This window comes from Hypomesus transpacificus, unplaced genomic scaffold, assembly GCF_021917145.1.
Source record: "Hypomesus transpacificus isolate Combined female unplaced genomic scaffold, fHypTra1 scaffold_481, whole genome shotgun sequence".
NCBI lineage: Eukaryota > Metazoa > Chordata > Actinopteri > Osmeriformes > Osmeridae > Hypomesus > Hypomesus transpacificus.
Window position 1 is genome coordinate 13,298 of NW_025813998.1, and position 16,198 is coordinate 29,495.

General features: G+C 49.4%; 1 protein-coding gene across 3 annotated transcripts; it reads left to right on the top strand.

The window, feature by feature from the left end:
* Positions 1-5,332: 5,332 nt before the first annotated feature.
* On the top strand, positions 5,333-14,404 carry zfand3 (zinc finger, AN1-type domain 3). 3 transcript variants are annotated; one of them, XM_047017157.1, is made up of 7 exons: positions 5,333-5,668; positions 10,322-10,362; positions 10,653-10,835; positions 11,577-11,642; positions 12,905-13,093; positions 13,977-14,179; positions 14,224-14,404. In XM_047017157.1, exons 1-6 carry the CDS (start codon positions 5,598-5,600, stop codon positions 14,129-14,131), a joined length of 705 nt encoding a protein of 234 aa, XP_046873113.1. In that variant the 5' UTR covers positions 5,333-5,597; the 3' UTR covers positions 14,132-14,179; positions 14,224-14,404. The 3 variants fall into 3 exon arrangements, with proteins under 3 accessions (XP_046873113.1, XP_046873112.1, XP_046873114.1); XM_047017156.1 differs by having other exon boundaries at positions 13,977-14,404; XM_047017158.1 differs by having other exon boundaries at positions 11,580-11,642; positions 13,977-14,404.
* Positions 14,405-16,198: the final 1,794 nt, after the last annotated feature.

The window sequence follows — 16,198 nt, forward strand, 5'->3', positions numbered from 1 at the left end:
GCCATTTGTGTGTTCAATTGATATTACCACCCGACTTGATACTGTGCCACAAGCTCTATCTCACTTAGCAATGTTTACTTTACATAAAAACATCAAGACATCTCCTACAGCTGCTTGCATGAGTATTGTTATAACCCAGATGGTGAGTAGTATCATAAAGTTCTAGCTCCAAGCCAATAACTCATAATGATGCAATCAAACATCTAGTGGTGCATCTGGAACAAAACTGCTGTGACACAAGATTTTCAAAAAGGCCACAAATACTACAGCAGCTATTTTAACTACAGTCAAAATGTAACTAAACCTTTGATGTAATATACCTCAATAGATATTCCTACTTATTCCTATGTACCGTCGTGGGTTTAGCAGGGTTTTGGAGACACAGGGAATTATTTGAGAGTCAAATGCCTTTACAGACAATCCATTTCCAAATCTTCTTGAAATTAAAGCTTAACATTTTTTCAGTTTATTTTTTGTTTTGAATCCTCTCATTCATCTTTGTGCTGCTTCTCGGCTTTGATTTATGAGAGGAAGAACAGACGAGCCAAGATGAGGATCACTTTAAAGTTCCTTTCTCCAAGCGGAAATAATAACCAGACATGTCAATCAGGCACTGTGGGATGAGTGACACCATAATGCCACTTTCATTAAAGACAGAGAACACACAAACAGCCACCATCACTGAGCCTCAATTACTGTCAGTCTCCAACTGTGTAATCAAGAAGCCTGTCTTTGTGGGTGTGTGTGGTGGGGCTGGGGGGGCATGCAGGAGTGAGTGATAATGTGAGAAACAGATTAAAGCGTTCCTTCACCAACGGAAAACGCTCCCAAACCTCTTCGACATGTCTCGGAGATGTCAGACCATCGGTCTTCCACCTTCCACTCTAAAGGAACAATTTACAAATATGTTTTCCTTCTCTTGTGTTCATGGGGTGATGGTTCCTTGCCATGATCACATGGCCGCTCACAGCACTAGTCAGCAAGGGTGTCATGCACTCCTACAGGGGACTGAAACAATCTTTTAGGATCTCACGTCTATATTCTCAAATCAGCCAACTATTACCCTGAACATCCGACTTGATGTTGCTGTCATTAGATCCAATATTACGGGATAACTCTTAGAAAACGTGCTATCATATCTATCTTGTTCCATTTTTAAATCCTACACTGCGTAAGTGGTGGAACCGACAATGACTTTAATATGACACGTCATAGTGTTGGTTTAAGACATTGGGCATTTAAGGCAGTGGGCATATTTTCATTTAGATTCAATACTTGTTAAACTCTACGTTGTTGTGTTGATGTTGTACGTAGCCCAGTGGCTGTTCTAGGATGGAGACTGGAGCAGACAGCAAGTTCCTCCACTTGAGGGTGCACTTGGATAACAAGCTGTGTTCCGTCCCTCCAGAAGTTACTGGATGCTTTACAATACTGTCAACACAAGTCTCCTCTACACCTTCCTCTTTCTACTTCCTTTCATTATTTATTTCTCCCACTCACTCTCCCCTTACCTCCCTTCCTCCTTTCATATCCCTCCCTCTCTCTCCTTGCCCTCGCTCTCCCTCTCTTTCCTTCCCCTCCTCCTCCATCTCCCTTCCTCTCTCTCCTTCCCCCCCCCTCTCTCCCCTCCCTCTCTCCCCTCTCCCTCTCTCCCTCTCTCCCCTCTCCCCCTCCCTCTCTCCCATCTCCCCCTCTCTCTCTCTCTCCCTCTCCCTCTCTCTCTCCCTCTCTCTCTGATTGCCAGGAGGATCTTCTCTTTATTCTCTTTGATGTGCCTTCTCTTCCCGCCTCTTTGCTAAGTTCGGGGCTCTTTACGAAACTGTAATTAGGACCCGTGTTTGGGATTGGTGGCGATGCCATCGGCCCAACTCAGGCCCTGGTGAGACTCGTCAGGGACACGTACCTCTGGTATTCTGTTTGGAAATCCTTTTATGGGTTGAAAAAAAAAGAAGACAAAAAAACAAGTCCATCGCTAACTGTGGAGCTCTCTCTGCTCTCTCCTGGCTTCGCTGTTTAGCGATACTTTGATCAGCAGATTGAGCGATGTAAGAACCCGCCCTGCCAGCTTGCCTGCTGATGCAAGGATAGGCTTCTCTCCCCATAACTGACACAGCAGGAGATAGGGAGGGAGGGAAGGAAAACGAATCAGAAAGAGTGAGAGAAATTAGGGAGAGAAGAGAGAGGAGAGAGAGAAGAGAGGAGAGAGAGGAGATAGAGGAGAGAGAGAAGAGAGAGAAGAGAGAGAAGAGAGAGACACAGTAAGAGGAAATACAAAGTATTGAGAGATGAGAGATAGAAAGAGAGGGAATGCGTGAGAAAGACATTAAGGGAGGAAAAGAAAGACAGCGAGAGTAGAGGGAACTTTGCCTCCTCATGACTTGAAATCAAACGGTTGTTTTCTCCCTTTCTGACTGCATCCTACATCCTCTCAGATATTTACCCACTTTGTGTGGGATTCTAAACATTGCCTGCAACAATCTATAGCTCTCTAACTGGCACAGGTTACAGCAGTCCATGTACATCAAAACAGCAACAATAAAATACTGTATCAGCAGCACAGGAGGCAAACCATTTTGACCACATTCATTCAGTGTTGCATGCATTACATCACACATTTGTGCAGAATTTTGAAATTCAGCATCGGTGTGCTTCAAGGGCAGCTGCTGTTGCAGCAAGGTTAGACTAAAGTAACAATCATTCTGGAGGGGCGCCTTCCTCAAATCCTCTGTTATACTGTAGCTCCCGCAGATCCATAAGCACTAAAATACAGCTCGTTCACACTGTCAATAACTGTTGCCCTGGTTGTCTTGGGAGGGTATTAACAGATAAGAAAGGCTTGCGTTTATGGACAAACATGTGCTTGTATGGATTTCCTATGCAATCCATTGTGCTTGTGTGTTGGAAAGTCTGGATCTCATATTAGTGGCTATGAATCAACTCTCTTTATCGACAGTTGGGGTGTTGCCAAAGTAACAGAGCCTAATCAGCTTGTACCAAGCTTATATGATTTGTGTGACCTGAGTAATGGCTTTGTAACTGCAGATACAAGGGCTGGATCTCCAAAGTCCTGCTTTGATTCCTTTTGTCATCTCTCCAGGCCCCCTTTCCCAAAACACTTTGGTACGTTCCAAAGCTCTCTCATCCTTTAGTATCTATTGATATTGTAATTGTATATTATGTTCACGACTGTAATTTGTACTGTGTTGTAGCACTTTGAGTGCAAGAAACGTTTATTACAAATAAATGCGTTATTGTGATTGAGATTATCATATAGAGCAGTCTGCATCAGGGGCGTAAGGGCCTACCCAGGCTTACCCAATTTGTTCTAAGGCCTACCCAAAAATATTATTATGGCTACGCCCCTGGTCTGCATGTCAGAGGTGAATCTTAGGAAAGACTCCAGACTGGTGCTGGAGTCCTGTACTGTATATTAGTTATTTTATAATGAGACAAACTACCGACTCAACTAACTGTGGTCAAACAGATGTTTGGTGTCTTCTTGTTAATGTCAAAACAGGACACGACACTGTGTACCTGCCTCTCAAATATCGTTATTTATTACTGAAAATTTACTTTGTTCAGAAAGTAAAAAACAGGGGCAAGACTTATTTAGCTCGTGAAAAGGAGACAACTTTTGACAACGAATGTTTGTGTGCTGTAGCCTGTAAGCTATAAATGACATGGCATATATGCACTCTGTATCATGTCTGTATGAGCACGGCATCGGAGTTGCATCCCTGTGTTTTTGATCCGGTATCTAATTAATTCATTAAGTTTTAGTGTGTGAGTGTGTGTGTGTGTGGGGGAGGGGTTCCAGCTTTGAAGTTGTGTTGTGTAGTCTCCAGAGGCCATTAGGCCTAAGGCTGGACCAGGGCAGCCACGGCATGTTGAAAGATAGTTAAACCCTCCGCAACACCCCCCCTCTCTGCTCTGAACCACCAACAACTGTCTATCAACATCCTACTCACTCCAACCATGCCCTACAGGTCCAGCTGCTTTCTCTACCGTCTCTCCACGGTTGCTACCACGGTGGAAAAGAAAATCGCAGCTGAAATCCCAGCAATTACATGAACTCCATCTTAGTATAATATTGATCAGTCACTAAATCTATCTTACTATGTGAGAAAAGACACTTCTGATGAACTGCAAACTTTCGATTATGAGGAAGTGTAAACCTCCCTGTAACTGGGAGAGTGAGGAGGAGCAGGAGGGGGAAGAGACGGAGGAGGGCGAGGAGTAGGGGGAGGAGGAGTAGGAGGAGGAAGGGGAGGAGGAAGAGGAAGAGGAGGGGGAGGAGGAGGAGGAGGGGGCGGAGGAGTAGGGGGAGGAGGAGGAGGAGGGGGGGGAGGCGGAGGAGTAGGGGGAGGAGGAGGAGTAGGAGGAGGGGGGGGGGGGGGAGGAGTAGGAGGAGGAAAGGGAGGAGGAAGAGGAAGAGGAGGGGGAGGAGAAGGAGGAGGGGGCGGAGGAGTAGGGGGAGGAGGAGGAGTAGGAGGAGGGGGGGGGGAGGAGGAGGAGGAGGAGGAGGAGGAAGGCCGAGCAGGCTGCGTGACGGGCAGGGCATGCTGGGATTTGGAGTCTGAGCCGGGCAGGTCAGATCCTGGACTTCCTTCTTTGACCTCTGAATACAGCTGTGCAGGACATTCAACATGGACACAATGGAACACCTGGAGATGAGAGAGAGAGAGAGAGAGAGAGAGAGAGAGAGAGAGAGACAGAGAGAGAGAGACAGACAGACAGACAGACAGACAGACAGACAGACAGACAGACAGACAGACAGAGAGAGAGAGGACAGAGAGAGAGAGAGAGAGAGAGGGGGGGGGTGAGAGAAAGAGGGTGAGAGACACACACATATCTTGATTAGAGTTTGATCAGCTGCAATGCAACAAGAGAACAGTGAGGGCCTTGTTCAGATTATTGATCAGAATACACGTACACTGATTCTACACCTTTTTATAATGCTCAATGATGACAAACCTGTTTTATAATTCAAGATGAACCATTATTACCTTGCAAAATCTCCATTATTAAGAACTGCCTTGTCATATGCATCCTCGAGTCTACACCGGTCATCTGTTCCAGTAAACATAGGAAGTTGGGCAATACTGAATGGATGATACCATATTCTTAAACGGAGGTTCGACAGATTCAGTTGGCAGCTCAGACAACTAAAGCTAAATTTAGTTAACAAGTGGCATGCAGTTAGTAATAACGCAAACATACAAATCATTCATACATTCCGAATATAATAAAGGCGATAAAGGCATCAAATCAAATGTTAATGATTATATCCTTACATTAGTACACACCCCTACATACCCGGTGGTTTCTTCCTTACTCCAGCTGATCGGCCTCGTTTCCCGGTGCGGTCCGTTGGACTGTACGCGGCAGTATTTTAGGCAAATTTGATCGTTTAAACAGCAACGGTGGACGCGGCCTTCCGTGTCGGCAAAGCATTCTTACGCCGTCAACACTTTGAGCCAGAAAATATACCGCGGAGTGTGTTAATAGTTCGTATCCAGCCAAGGAACCTGTACATAAATAGTAGGCCGTCCCCGGGTCTCACTACGAGGATTAGCCTGTACAAACAGGATACAACGATGGGTGACACGGGCAGTGAGCGCTCCAAGCCTCCCAGTATACCGCCGCGCTGTCCTTGTGGATTTTGGGGGTAAGGCGAATCATGGCTTGCTAGAAAACGTAAAATGCATTTTGATTGATAAACACTTGTCCCGGTCACCAACCAGCTGGCTTAATATGGACGATATGAGGGCACAATAGCTTCGAGCTGTTTTCGTTGCAATGAAAGCCATTGTATAAACGGCCAGGATGGGGGTGGGGAATGCTGCTAGCTCATGTTAACGTTAGCAACATCTAGCTAGCTACTTAGCGTCAGCTATGCTATAGCTGTGCTTTCATTTTCTAACTAGCAAACTATTGGCAGCTGTACTCGCCAATGAACTAAGTTACCTAATCACAAACTTCGACAATTCAGTTATCTAGACTTGTTTCAGCTGTTACTGTAGCCATTGACTTGGTAGATGGCTAGCTTTGTGGATTAAATCATGCCTGTGCTACTGCTAGCGTAAGCAGGCTAGCTAGTTATCATTCTAACCCCCGTACAAGCATGACAGCTGACACTCATTGCATGCTACACAGCTAGACTAGATACAATATATAGTATTCCTTTAGTTACCAGCTATCAAATAGAATGAAATCACATCAGTGATTGTGAGAAAAGAATCATCTAGATTGCTGTCTGATAATTTATTGTGAGAAGCGAATTATCTAGATAGGTCTAATTTACAGGGCATTGATAATATGAAGAGTGACTAATTTTAGCTGTTAAAATATACGTTGTAATGCTAAAATAAGCTTCAAGGATAAATCATAATTCATTCGTTTCGTTTATGGGTTAGGAATAGTTATTAGCTAGTTAACTAATGAGATGAACAGAGATGAACGTTGCATCGACACGGGTCAACATGGCATCGAAGATAATTAGGCCTACAAAAAAACCTTGTCATTGAAGGTAATAATAAAAAAAACCCGTGTTCAATAAAAAGTCAAGCTTGGGAACACCTTAATACCAAATGTTTATTATTTCTGTACTCCTTTTAATACCTATTTAGTTATTCAGCTGTATATGAGTCATGATTGTGACAGTGTAGGCCTATTCAGTTTCTAAAGCAGATGGTTCAGAAGAACATAACAACATGGGACATTGCAACAATTTGCCATGACAGTTTCTATGTTTTTCTTGTACGCATGACTGATGACAGCTACTTCTAACCTTAAAAGAATGCTGGCGTGCCTCACCTAAGACACAGTCAAGTCCCACACGTTTCCCTACACACACAACCGTGCCTGATCCGTAATAAATGGCTAACTGTAAGTCAATATTGTTTCCTGTCAACATCAACTTTTCTTTTCCAACATGATACACTGTTCAAAACAAGTCATTACTTTGCCCAGACTGTGTTGAATACATCCAGTGTAACATTTCTTCTCAGCATTCCACCCAAGGCCTTGTTTAGTGTTGGACCAATGAAAAATCTGTGTTTTGGAAAAACCTTGACTGGCAGCTGCATTGCTACCCAGTAGACCACCCAGTGCATCTTGATAGAGCTCATTTGTTGTTACTTGAGCTCTCCAGGTTCCATCCCCTGCAGGTTAAACCCATCCCCTTAAGAGCCCATATGGTTGTTTGTGCAGCCGCCTTAAGCTGGATTCAACCCAGTAAACACGGTCTCGTTCCACAGAGCCTCTGAATGCTCCCCAGATACATGCTAAACACCAGGGCTGTTAATTATTAATCAATGATGACTCATCTCTGTTGATAATTCGATTGATTAAGCTTATCTCGTCACAGTGTAAAGATCACAGTGGGACGTGACATGTTCATAATTAGACCTGTGTACAAAAGAAACAACGTTATCGAAAGCAGCTGTTTTTGGTGTGCGCATTTCAACCTAACTTTTTTACATTTTAGTCGTGCGTAAGCCTACTTAGTCAGTTATAACCTCTACACAACACTACTCCATTCTGCCTTTCATTATTTTGAACCTGGAAGGTGAACTCAGGTGAGCACAGATGAATCTTGATTGTCACTCCTGCCAACCCTCATAAGCCTTAATTGCGGATGACATTTACCAGGAGATGTCAAATTAGTGTCTGCTTCTGCCATGTTGATCTCCCCTGAGAGCAGCCACCTTGATTGCCTTGAAGTAATCGTAAAGATGGAGGGAAGAGAAGTTTGGGTGTTAGGCAGATACAAAGAAATGTGCTTTTCTTTTTACTAGTTCAATCTGAAGGAACATGTGAATTAGGAGCAGCAGTGCTGCATGGGCTGGACTAGTATTTGGCTGTGTTGGTCAGAACTTTTGGATATTCTTACAGTGATGCCAAATCCCAAGAGTTCAATGGATTTTGTTGTCTTACAACTGGTGATGTTGTGACCTGTGTCTTTTCAGTCCTCTGAAATAGTTTACTGTACATACAACTACTACACACACACACACACACACACACAGTGTCAATCATGTGTCAAAAGAAGGTTGAAAGGTGTGTGGATATTGTGAATTCCAATTCCAAGTAACAACCTTAATCACTGTTAACTGAAACCAACTCGCTCTCCTTTTTTTCTTCTTATTTCTCTGAGTTGTCACTCAAAGCTCTGTTGCCGTGGCGAATGAGCCCAACTGCCAGTCTTTGCCAATCAGGGCTAACTTATTAGCTGCAGTGGGCCGGCTTATTAATACCTGCTGGGGTCCGATCCTGCTGTACTTCCTAAATATGCATGATTCTCTCTCCCTCTCTCTCGGGTTCTTTCTCTCTCGCTCTCCCCCTATTTGTATTTTTTCCTTCTCTCTCCCCCCCCCCCCCCCTCTCCATTCCACCCCTGCCGGCCCTCCCGGTTGATTGGGCTATGATTATGATTACCCATGATTGCCACCGCCACGACCATGACAAGGAATGATTGTTGTTGTCGCAGCCGGTTACCTGCAAGCCCTCCTTGTGTGTCATCACCCTGGTGAGGAGGGTCCTTTTTCCTGTATCTGAGGCGACAGCGCCCGCTTTTAGAAACTGGGACTAGAGGGGGTTGGGTGTGTGTGGGGGGTGTTTGAGGGCGGGAATGGCGAGATGTAGCCCCTGAAAATAAATAGGAAGTGAGTTATGATCACCACCGTCGTGCTCAGCGGGGGCTTGAGAACACTTGTGTTCAGGAGCCTCACCTGAGAGGAGACCATGGTTACTCCAGCTAATGACCCAGGGGCCCAGTCAGCCCAGGGGCCCAGGCTGACAGCTGGCTAAGTATAGAGTAACCACACCAGCACTTAACTGACACAAATACGGCGCTCTCTCGCATACTGTGTCACTGTTTAGGGTAATAGGACATTTGGATGGTGCATGTGAAGCCAGGGGAGAAGGCTGTCACTGTAGGGCTCTCTGGTGTATGGTGAAGGCTGTCACTGTAGGGCTGTCTGGTTTGTGTATGATGAAGGCTGTTACTGTAGGGCTCTCTGGTGTATGGTGAAGGCTGTCGCTGTAGGTCTCTCTGGTGTGTATGGATGAAGGCTGTTACTGTAGGGCTCTCTGGTGTATGGTGAAGGCTGTCACTGTAGGGCTGTCTGGTTTGTGTATGATGAAGGCTGTTACTGTAGGGCTGTCTGGTTTGTGTATGGTGAAGGCTGTCACTGTAGGGCTGTCTGGTGTATTATGAAGGCTGTCACCGTAGGGCTGTCTGGTGTGTGGTGAAGGCTGTTACTGTAGGGCTCTCTGGTGTATGGTGAAGGCTGTCACTGTAGGGCTGTCTGGTGTATTATGGAGGCTGTTACTGCAGGGCTCTCTGGTGTATTATGAAGGCTGTCACCGTAGGGCTGTCTGGTGTGTGGATGGATGGCAGTATTCAAAACTCTTATTCCTCAATTCCTTGGATCTCCAACGGTTTTGGTTTGTAAATGATCTCTGTTGAAAATCAGGAAGAATCCTGGTCTAAAGAGTAATAGGCTGTAATTATAATTATCAACAATCATAACAATACTAAAAAGGTAATTTAAATCAGGTTATTCTAGAGAATTGAAAAGGTTTGAAAGTATAGCCTAGCTCAGAGACACGTGTCTATATTTAGCTGCAGCATATCCACAGATATGATTTGACCTGTCAGGTCCACTGCTCTCACTGCCCTTAAATAACCCAACATGACCAGACATGATGACTGGAGATCCAGACTGATTCAGAAACAGACTGGTGAGCTAAAGTCGTTTTTGGCTTTTTTCCAATGATGAACTCTGTTCAGAGGTGTCTTGGGCAGTCTGTGTACAATAGGCTAGGTGGTTTATAGTTCGGGCCTTGGCCTCAGTCAAGATAATGGAGGAGTGTTTTCTTCTCCATGTTCTGGCAGTTAAAGTCAAATAGTCTCCCACCAGAATGGGTACGTGTTTCGAAGGCTGATGATAAAGCTGTTGAAACATTCCAAAGGTGAGGGAGCGTGTTGTCAGAGTGGGAGGGAGGAAGTGGGGTCTGCTGGAGGACAAAGCCGCCTCCCTCTCAGGTTAGGGTCCCGCCTCACTCTCAGGTTAGGGTTGCCTCACTCTCAGGTTAGGGTCCCGCCTCACTCTCAGGTTAGGGTCCCATCTGCTTCTGACTGCAGAGGTTCCAGGCACAGTCTGTTTTTAGAGAATCACACGTCCAAGAGATTCTACAAATATTCACAATGGGCCGCAACCAATTTTACAAGCTAATAATTAATGCATTTTTACTGTTATTCTACCGTAAATACATGTTTTACTAACAACTTCTCTTCTTTTTTTTTCGTCCTCAGGTCCAGCAAAACCATGAATCTGTGCTCCAAATGTTTTTCCGGTAGGTTGTCTATCCTGTTCTCTCTGTATGTAGTAGACTCCATCAGGAGAAACGGTTGTTTATGCTCTGGGTGAGGGTGTGGAGTGGCCTAAGAGTACCGGCTGCTCTGTAAACACACTGATTGGAGAGGAGGGAGGGAAACAAGGAGGGAGGGAGAATGACTCACACACCTTCTTCAAACCACTCCATTCCTCCCCAATCCTTAAACATTGGACACACCCCCTGTGGGCCGAACGCGTACACACACACACACTTGCACACTCCTTGACGGCGTCTCTTTTCCCCGCCAGACATTGAGAAGAAACAGCCCGACGAGGACTGTGACCCAGAGCCCGCCTCCAGCAGCAGACAGTCAGACGCCTTCTGTAACGAGACAAACAGCAGCAGTAGCCAATCCCTGTCGTCGGTGCCCACCAGCTCAGTGGAGCCTTCGTGTGAGGGCTCTGGAGCCACGCCTCTCCCTGCACAGGAGGGTGAGAGACGGCACGACGTCATCACAGCATCACACTGCACACAGTGCTCTCTCTTCCAAAAGGAGTTCCCACATTCAGGACAGACCACAGCAGGTCTCCTGTCAAGCAGGGCGTTGCTACATGCATGTACAGTATGTCGCGGCCCAATTTTCCATCACACTTTCACAGCAGCGAGTACATCCAAAACCACACACACACATACAGTAAATCATTTTTAATGGGACAGTATGCCCCCTTATCCATATCCTTCATCAGAGAAGGATCCCAGCACAGGGTCATGTCTGTCCTCCCAGCCTGCAGGGGGCACTGTTGGTGAACTCTGGGGAGGGGGGGAGGAGGAGGGGAGGGGGGAGGGATGGGCACTGTTGCAGAGCACTGCTGCTATTCTGTGCTGCCTGGCTATATCCGTCCTGTCATAGATAGGAGGCAAGGCTATGTCCGCCTGGAGATCTCTCCTCACCAGAGACCACAAGGTTGTGTGTGTGTGTTTGTGTGTAGCCTACTACTATGTGCATAGAATGAGGTTTCAGCCGGCTATGAACCCGTTTACACAGCAGATACTGACTGGATGGATGTAACCCCAACTGTGCCCTCACGGTCTTTGTGTCAGAGAACTGAAGTTAACCTCACCCCCCTCCCCCTCTCCCCCCTCTCCTCACCTGTCCCCCCCCTTGCCCCTCTCCTCCCCCTCCTCTCCTCCTCCACCTCCTCCTCTCTTCACCTCACCCCCATGTATTTCAGAAGTCTCCAGCACAAACACAGCCCTGGGCACCCTCTCCACCCCAACAAAACGACCGTGTGACTCAGGTACGCATCAGCGCCCTGCCTGCTCTCCACCCGGCCCAGGGTCCAGGGTGGAGGGCCAAGGGTCCAGGGTGGAGGGCCCAGGGTGGAGGGTCCAGGGTGGAGGGCCCAGGGTCCAGGGTGGAGGGCCCAGGGTGGAGGGTCCAGGGTGGAGGGTCCAGGGTGGAGGGCCACAGGGTGGAGGGTCCAGGGTGGAGGGTCCAGGGTGGAGGGCCACAGGGTGGAGGGCCACAGGGTGGAGGGTCCAGGGTGGAGGGCCACAGGGTGGAGGGTCCAGGGTGGAGGGTCCAGGGTGGAGGGTCACAGGGTGGAGGGCCACAGGGTGGAGGGCCAAGGGTGGAGGGCCACAGGGTGGAGGGCCCAGGGTGGAGGGTCCAGGGTGGAGGGCCACAGGGTGGAGGGTCCAGGGTGGAGGGTCACAGGGTGGAGGGCCCAGGGTGGAGGGCCACAGGGTGGAGGGTCCCAGGGTCCAGGGTGGAGGGCCCAGGGTCCAGGGTGGAGGGTCACAGGGTGGAGGGCCCAGGGTGGAGGGCCACAGGGTGGAGGGTCCCAGGGTCCAGGGTGGAGGGCCCAGGGTGGAGGGCCACAGGGTGGAGGGTCCCAGGGTCCAGGGTGGAGGGTCCAGGGTGGAGGGCCCCAGGGTCCATGGGCATGGAAACTAAGATCGGTTCAATGATCCAAAATGTCTGGGTTAGTTCAGGGGAAGACTGTGTTGGGGGAGGGGGGGGGCTAGACAGGTCATTGAATATCTGGGCATCCTTAAAGGTATACACACACACACACACACGATCGGTAGCCCGAACTAAGAAGATGAGAGAGATTTGTTAACCTTGTGAGCAGGCTGCATCGGAGCGTCTGAAGGCAGACCATTAGCAGGAGAGCACAGCTACACTACCTCACCCACGGAGCCTCCCAAGGACAACATGTGCGCCATTCAATCGATGTCTCCGGAAGATTCTGTCGGACAACTCGGCCTAGTTCTCAGAGAATTATTGAGCCGAGATCAGAGTGTGAAGTCGAGTAGAGCCAGGGTAAAACAAAAGTGTGTGAGATTGCTGAGTAGCGCTGATGTCAAAGTGTGGTAGACAGGAAGTGGTGAGACACCAGGACAGCCATGTTGTCCAGCATGTTCCACATCCAGGTTATGCTGGGGATAGATTGGGGGTGATTGTGAGTTAAAGCTTCATTTACTGAGGCAAGTAAATGGTCCTTCTGCTCAGCCACCTGAGGACCAACACTGACATGATTGGTGTGTGTGTCCCTAGCCTCTGGGTCGGAGAGCGAGGCGTCCCCAGAGAAGCGGGCGCGGGGGGGCGAGGGTCCCTCCTCAGAGGAGTCTTCCTCCTCCTCCTCCTCCTCGCCACGTGGTGCCAAGCAGAGGAGTCGGCGCCGCTGCCACCGCTGCCAGACCAAGCTGGAGCTGGTGCAGCAAGAGCTGGGCTCCTGTCGCTGTGGTCAGTCTGCACACACACACACACACACACACACACACACAGACACACACACACACACACACACACACACACACACAGGAAGGGACTTTATACTGGAGCCACAACTGTTAGCCTCAGAACCTCATTGTGTATGTAATTATGTTTAATGGGCAGATTCATTCACAATGGAAATTCACATTTAAAGGCCACTGTTACTGGTTAAGTACATGGCAATGCGTCTTTTTCATTTGCGGCTCGGACTTGAGTGTCTGTTTATCTGTTAGCTTGTGTCCAGGATCTGCCCTCCCCCTCCCCCACCCTCCATCTCCCCCTCCCCCACCATACCCCCTCCCACCCTACCCAAGGCCTAAGTTATCCCTCTCCCTAATCACTGTGGCGTTAATCGAAGGCTGTCGCGCTCAGCTCTCAGGAACACTCAGCTTATTAACGGGTACATTAAGACATGGCGCTCTAATGAGGCCCTCTCCTTAACGATGCCCTCTCCTTAACGAGGGGCCCGGTTTGTTTAGACACGATATTGAGCCAAGGCCTCGACTGACACTATAGGAGTGCCGAGGCCTGAGAAGGACCCTCTAAACACCCCAGGCCCGTTAGAGGGATGATTCTATGCCGACATGCGTACAGGCCAGGGACAGCAGCAGCTTTAGTCCCCTGACTGCATGTATGGCAACTTAGCCAGGAGCTGTGGGTACAGGGTGGGCAGATGTTGTCTCATTTCTGCCCTCCTCCCCTCACCTGTCGTTACTTTGTATGTGCTGATTAAAAGTGACCCTCTGTCCATCTACTCTGTCACTCTCAAACTCTCACTCTGTCTCCTTTTGTCTCTGTCTTTGTCTCCCTCTCTCTCCCTCCTTCTCTCCCCCTCTCCCTCCCTCTCCTCCAGGCTACGTGTTCTGCATGCTGCACAGGCTTCCTGAGCAGCACGACTGTCTGTTCGACCACCTGGGCCGCGGCCGCGAGGAGGCCGTCCTCAAGATGGTGAAGCTGGAGCGCAAGGTGGGACGCGCCTGCCAGCGCATCGGGGAGGAGTGCTCCTGAGCACCCACACGACCCAGCCAATCAGAGAGGAGGAGTGCTCCTCAGCACCCACACGGCCCAGCCAATCAGAGAGGAGGAGTGCTCCTCAGCACCCACACGACCCAGCCAATCAGAGAGGAGGAGGAGCAGGCGGACACACTTTGGACTCACTTTGGTCCTGGAACCCCCTTTTTGAGACTGTGCTCTTACCTCAATACCAGACAAAGCACTGCTACTTGTTGCGCCCCGCATGGGACTTAGTGCGCACCCCCGCCCCACCCCCAAGCCCTTGACCCCCCCCCCCCCACCCCCGCCCCACCCCCAAGCCCTTGACCCCCCCCCCACCCCCGCCCCACCCCCAAGCCCTTGACCCACCCCCGCCCCACCCCCAAGCCCTTGACCCCCCCCCCACCCCCGCCCCACCCCCAAGCCCTTGACCCCCCCCCCCCACCCCCGCCCCACCCCCAAGCCCTTGACCCCACCCCCGCCCCACCCCCAAGCCCTTGACCCCCCCCCCCACCCCCGCCCCACCCCCAAGCCCTTGACCCCCCCCCCACCCCCGCCCCACCCCCAAGCCCTTGACCCCCCCCCCACCCCCACCCCACCCCCAAGCCCTTGACCCCCCCCCCACCCCCGCCCCACCCCCAAGCCCTTGACCCCCCCCCCCACCCCCACCCCACCTCCCTACTCACATTTTTACCCCCACACACACTTACTCAACCTTTTCTTAGTTTTTTGGGGATCTTGGGTTACTTTGACATTAGTGCCCCCTGCTAGTGTTAGGTGAGGTTAGTCCTGAGCCTCATGCCAGACCAGACCTCAGTTACACACAGGCTCCCCCCCAACTACAACCAACCAATGACTACTCTGTATTTTCAGCCTTAACTTCTCCCAGAACCCCCCCCCCCCCCTCTCCCTTCACTACTGACACGGTGGCCATCTTCCCTGGGGCAGAGAACTTGTGACCTGACGGGCACCGATTGGCCGTCAGGGATTCCATCCGCGACTCACTGTTACTATGGAGACGGACACTTCGGAGATTCTCCTTGGCAACGACGTTCATACTACGGGTGCTGAATGTCGGACGTCGAACTTTTAGACGGCAGGCATTTCAGATACTTGGTTGAACCTGCATCTATATGGTCCTTGCATGGTAAACAGACACACACACACACACACTTTTATACTGTATATGGTTCAGCTAATGTGTGTAGATTAGAGCACAAGGATGGAAGCTAAATCAAGGGGTACACTTTGGACTTTGCAGAAACGGCAGAGCAACATTCTTCAGGAGGAAGATGATGGGAGTTGTAGTCCAGGCTGATGGGGGTTGTAGTCCAGGTCTTGATAAATATAATCCTTAAAGTCTTAGTTACAAACTTCCATCCCAACGTGTGAATTGGTTTGTGATGCTCTGCCTCTAGTGAATCCTTCTCTCTTTCTCTCTTTCTGACTCTCTTTCTCTGACTCTCTCTCTCACCTTGGCTGTCAACACTCTTTCCATCCCTCTTCTGTGATCCATTTACAAACGGCGTGATTCCCTCCTTCATCCAACTTTTTATTACATTAACCCTGTTTTATCTATATTGATCTTTCTCTTTTTCTCTCATATGTTTAAGCTAATGTGGGGTTAGGGAGGCCGGGGGTCACAGAGGGAGGCAGGGGGTCACGGAGGGAGGCGGGGGGTCACGGAGGGAGGCGGGGGGTCACGGAGGGAGGCGGGGGTCACGGAGGGAGGCGGGGGGTCACGGAGGGAGGCGGGGGTCACGGAGGGAGGCGGGGGGTCACGGAGGGAGGCAGGGGGTCACAGAGGGAGGCCGGGGGTCACGGAGGGAGGCGGGGGGTAACGGGAGGAGCCCACCTCGCTGAAAGTTGTAACCGTTGATTGGTCTTATTTAGGGACGATTTTTTTGTGGTTGAGCCGTGGAAAGAATATGGAACAGTGGTGATCCTGTTATCTTAAAGAATCCTTATTTAACCATTTTTGTGTTTCAGATTTTACTTACACTTTAGCGTAGAGATGCATTTTAGTTTTAACATCGTAAAAATAATGGATTAAAATTCTGTAGCATTTGTTTCCTTGGTTTT

Bases quoted from the DNA above. Each gene is read 5' to 3' on its own strand.
- zfand3 (XM_047017156.1), top strand. From the start codon at position 5,598: ATGGGTGACACGGGCAGTGAGCGCTCCAAGCCTCCCAGTATACCGCCG. The intron at 5,669-10,321 runs GTAAGGCGAATC...TTTCGTCCTCAG, and splicing joins TGTCCTTGTGGATTTTGGGG to GTCCAGCAAAACCATGAATC. The intron at 10,363-10,652 runs GTAGGTTGTCTA...TTTCCCCGCCAG, and splicing joins GTGCTCCAAATGTTTTTCCG to ACATTGAGAAGAAACAGCCC.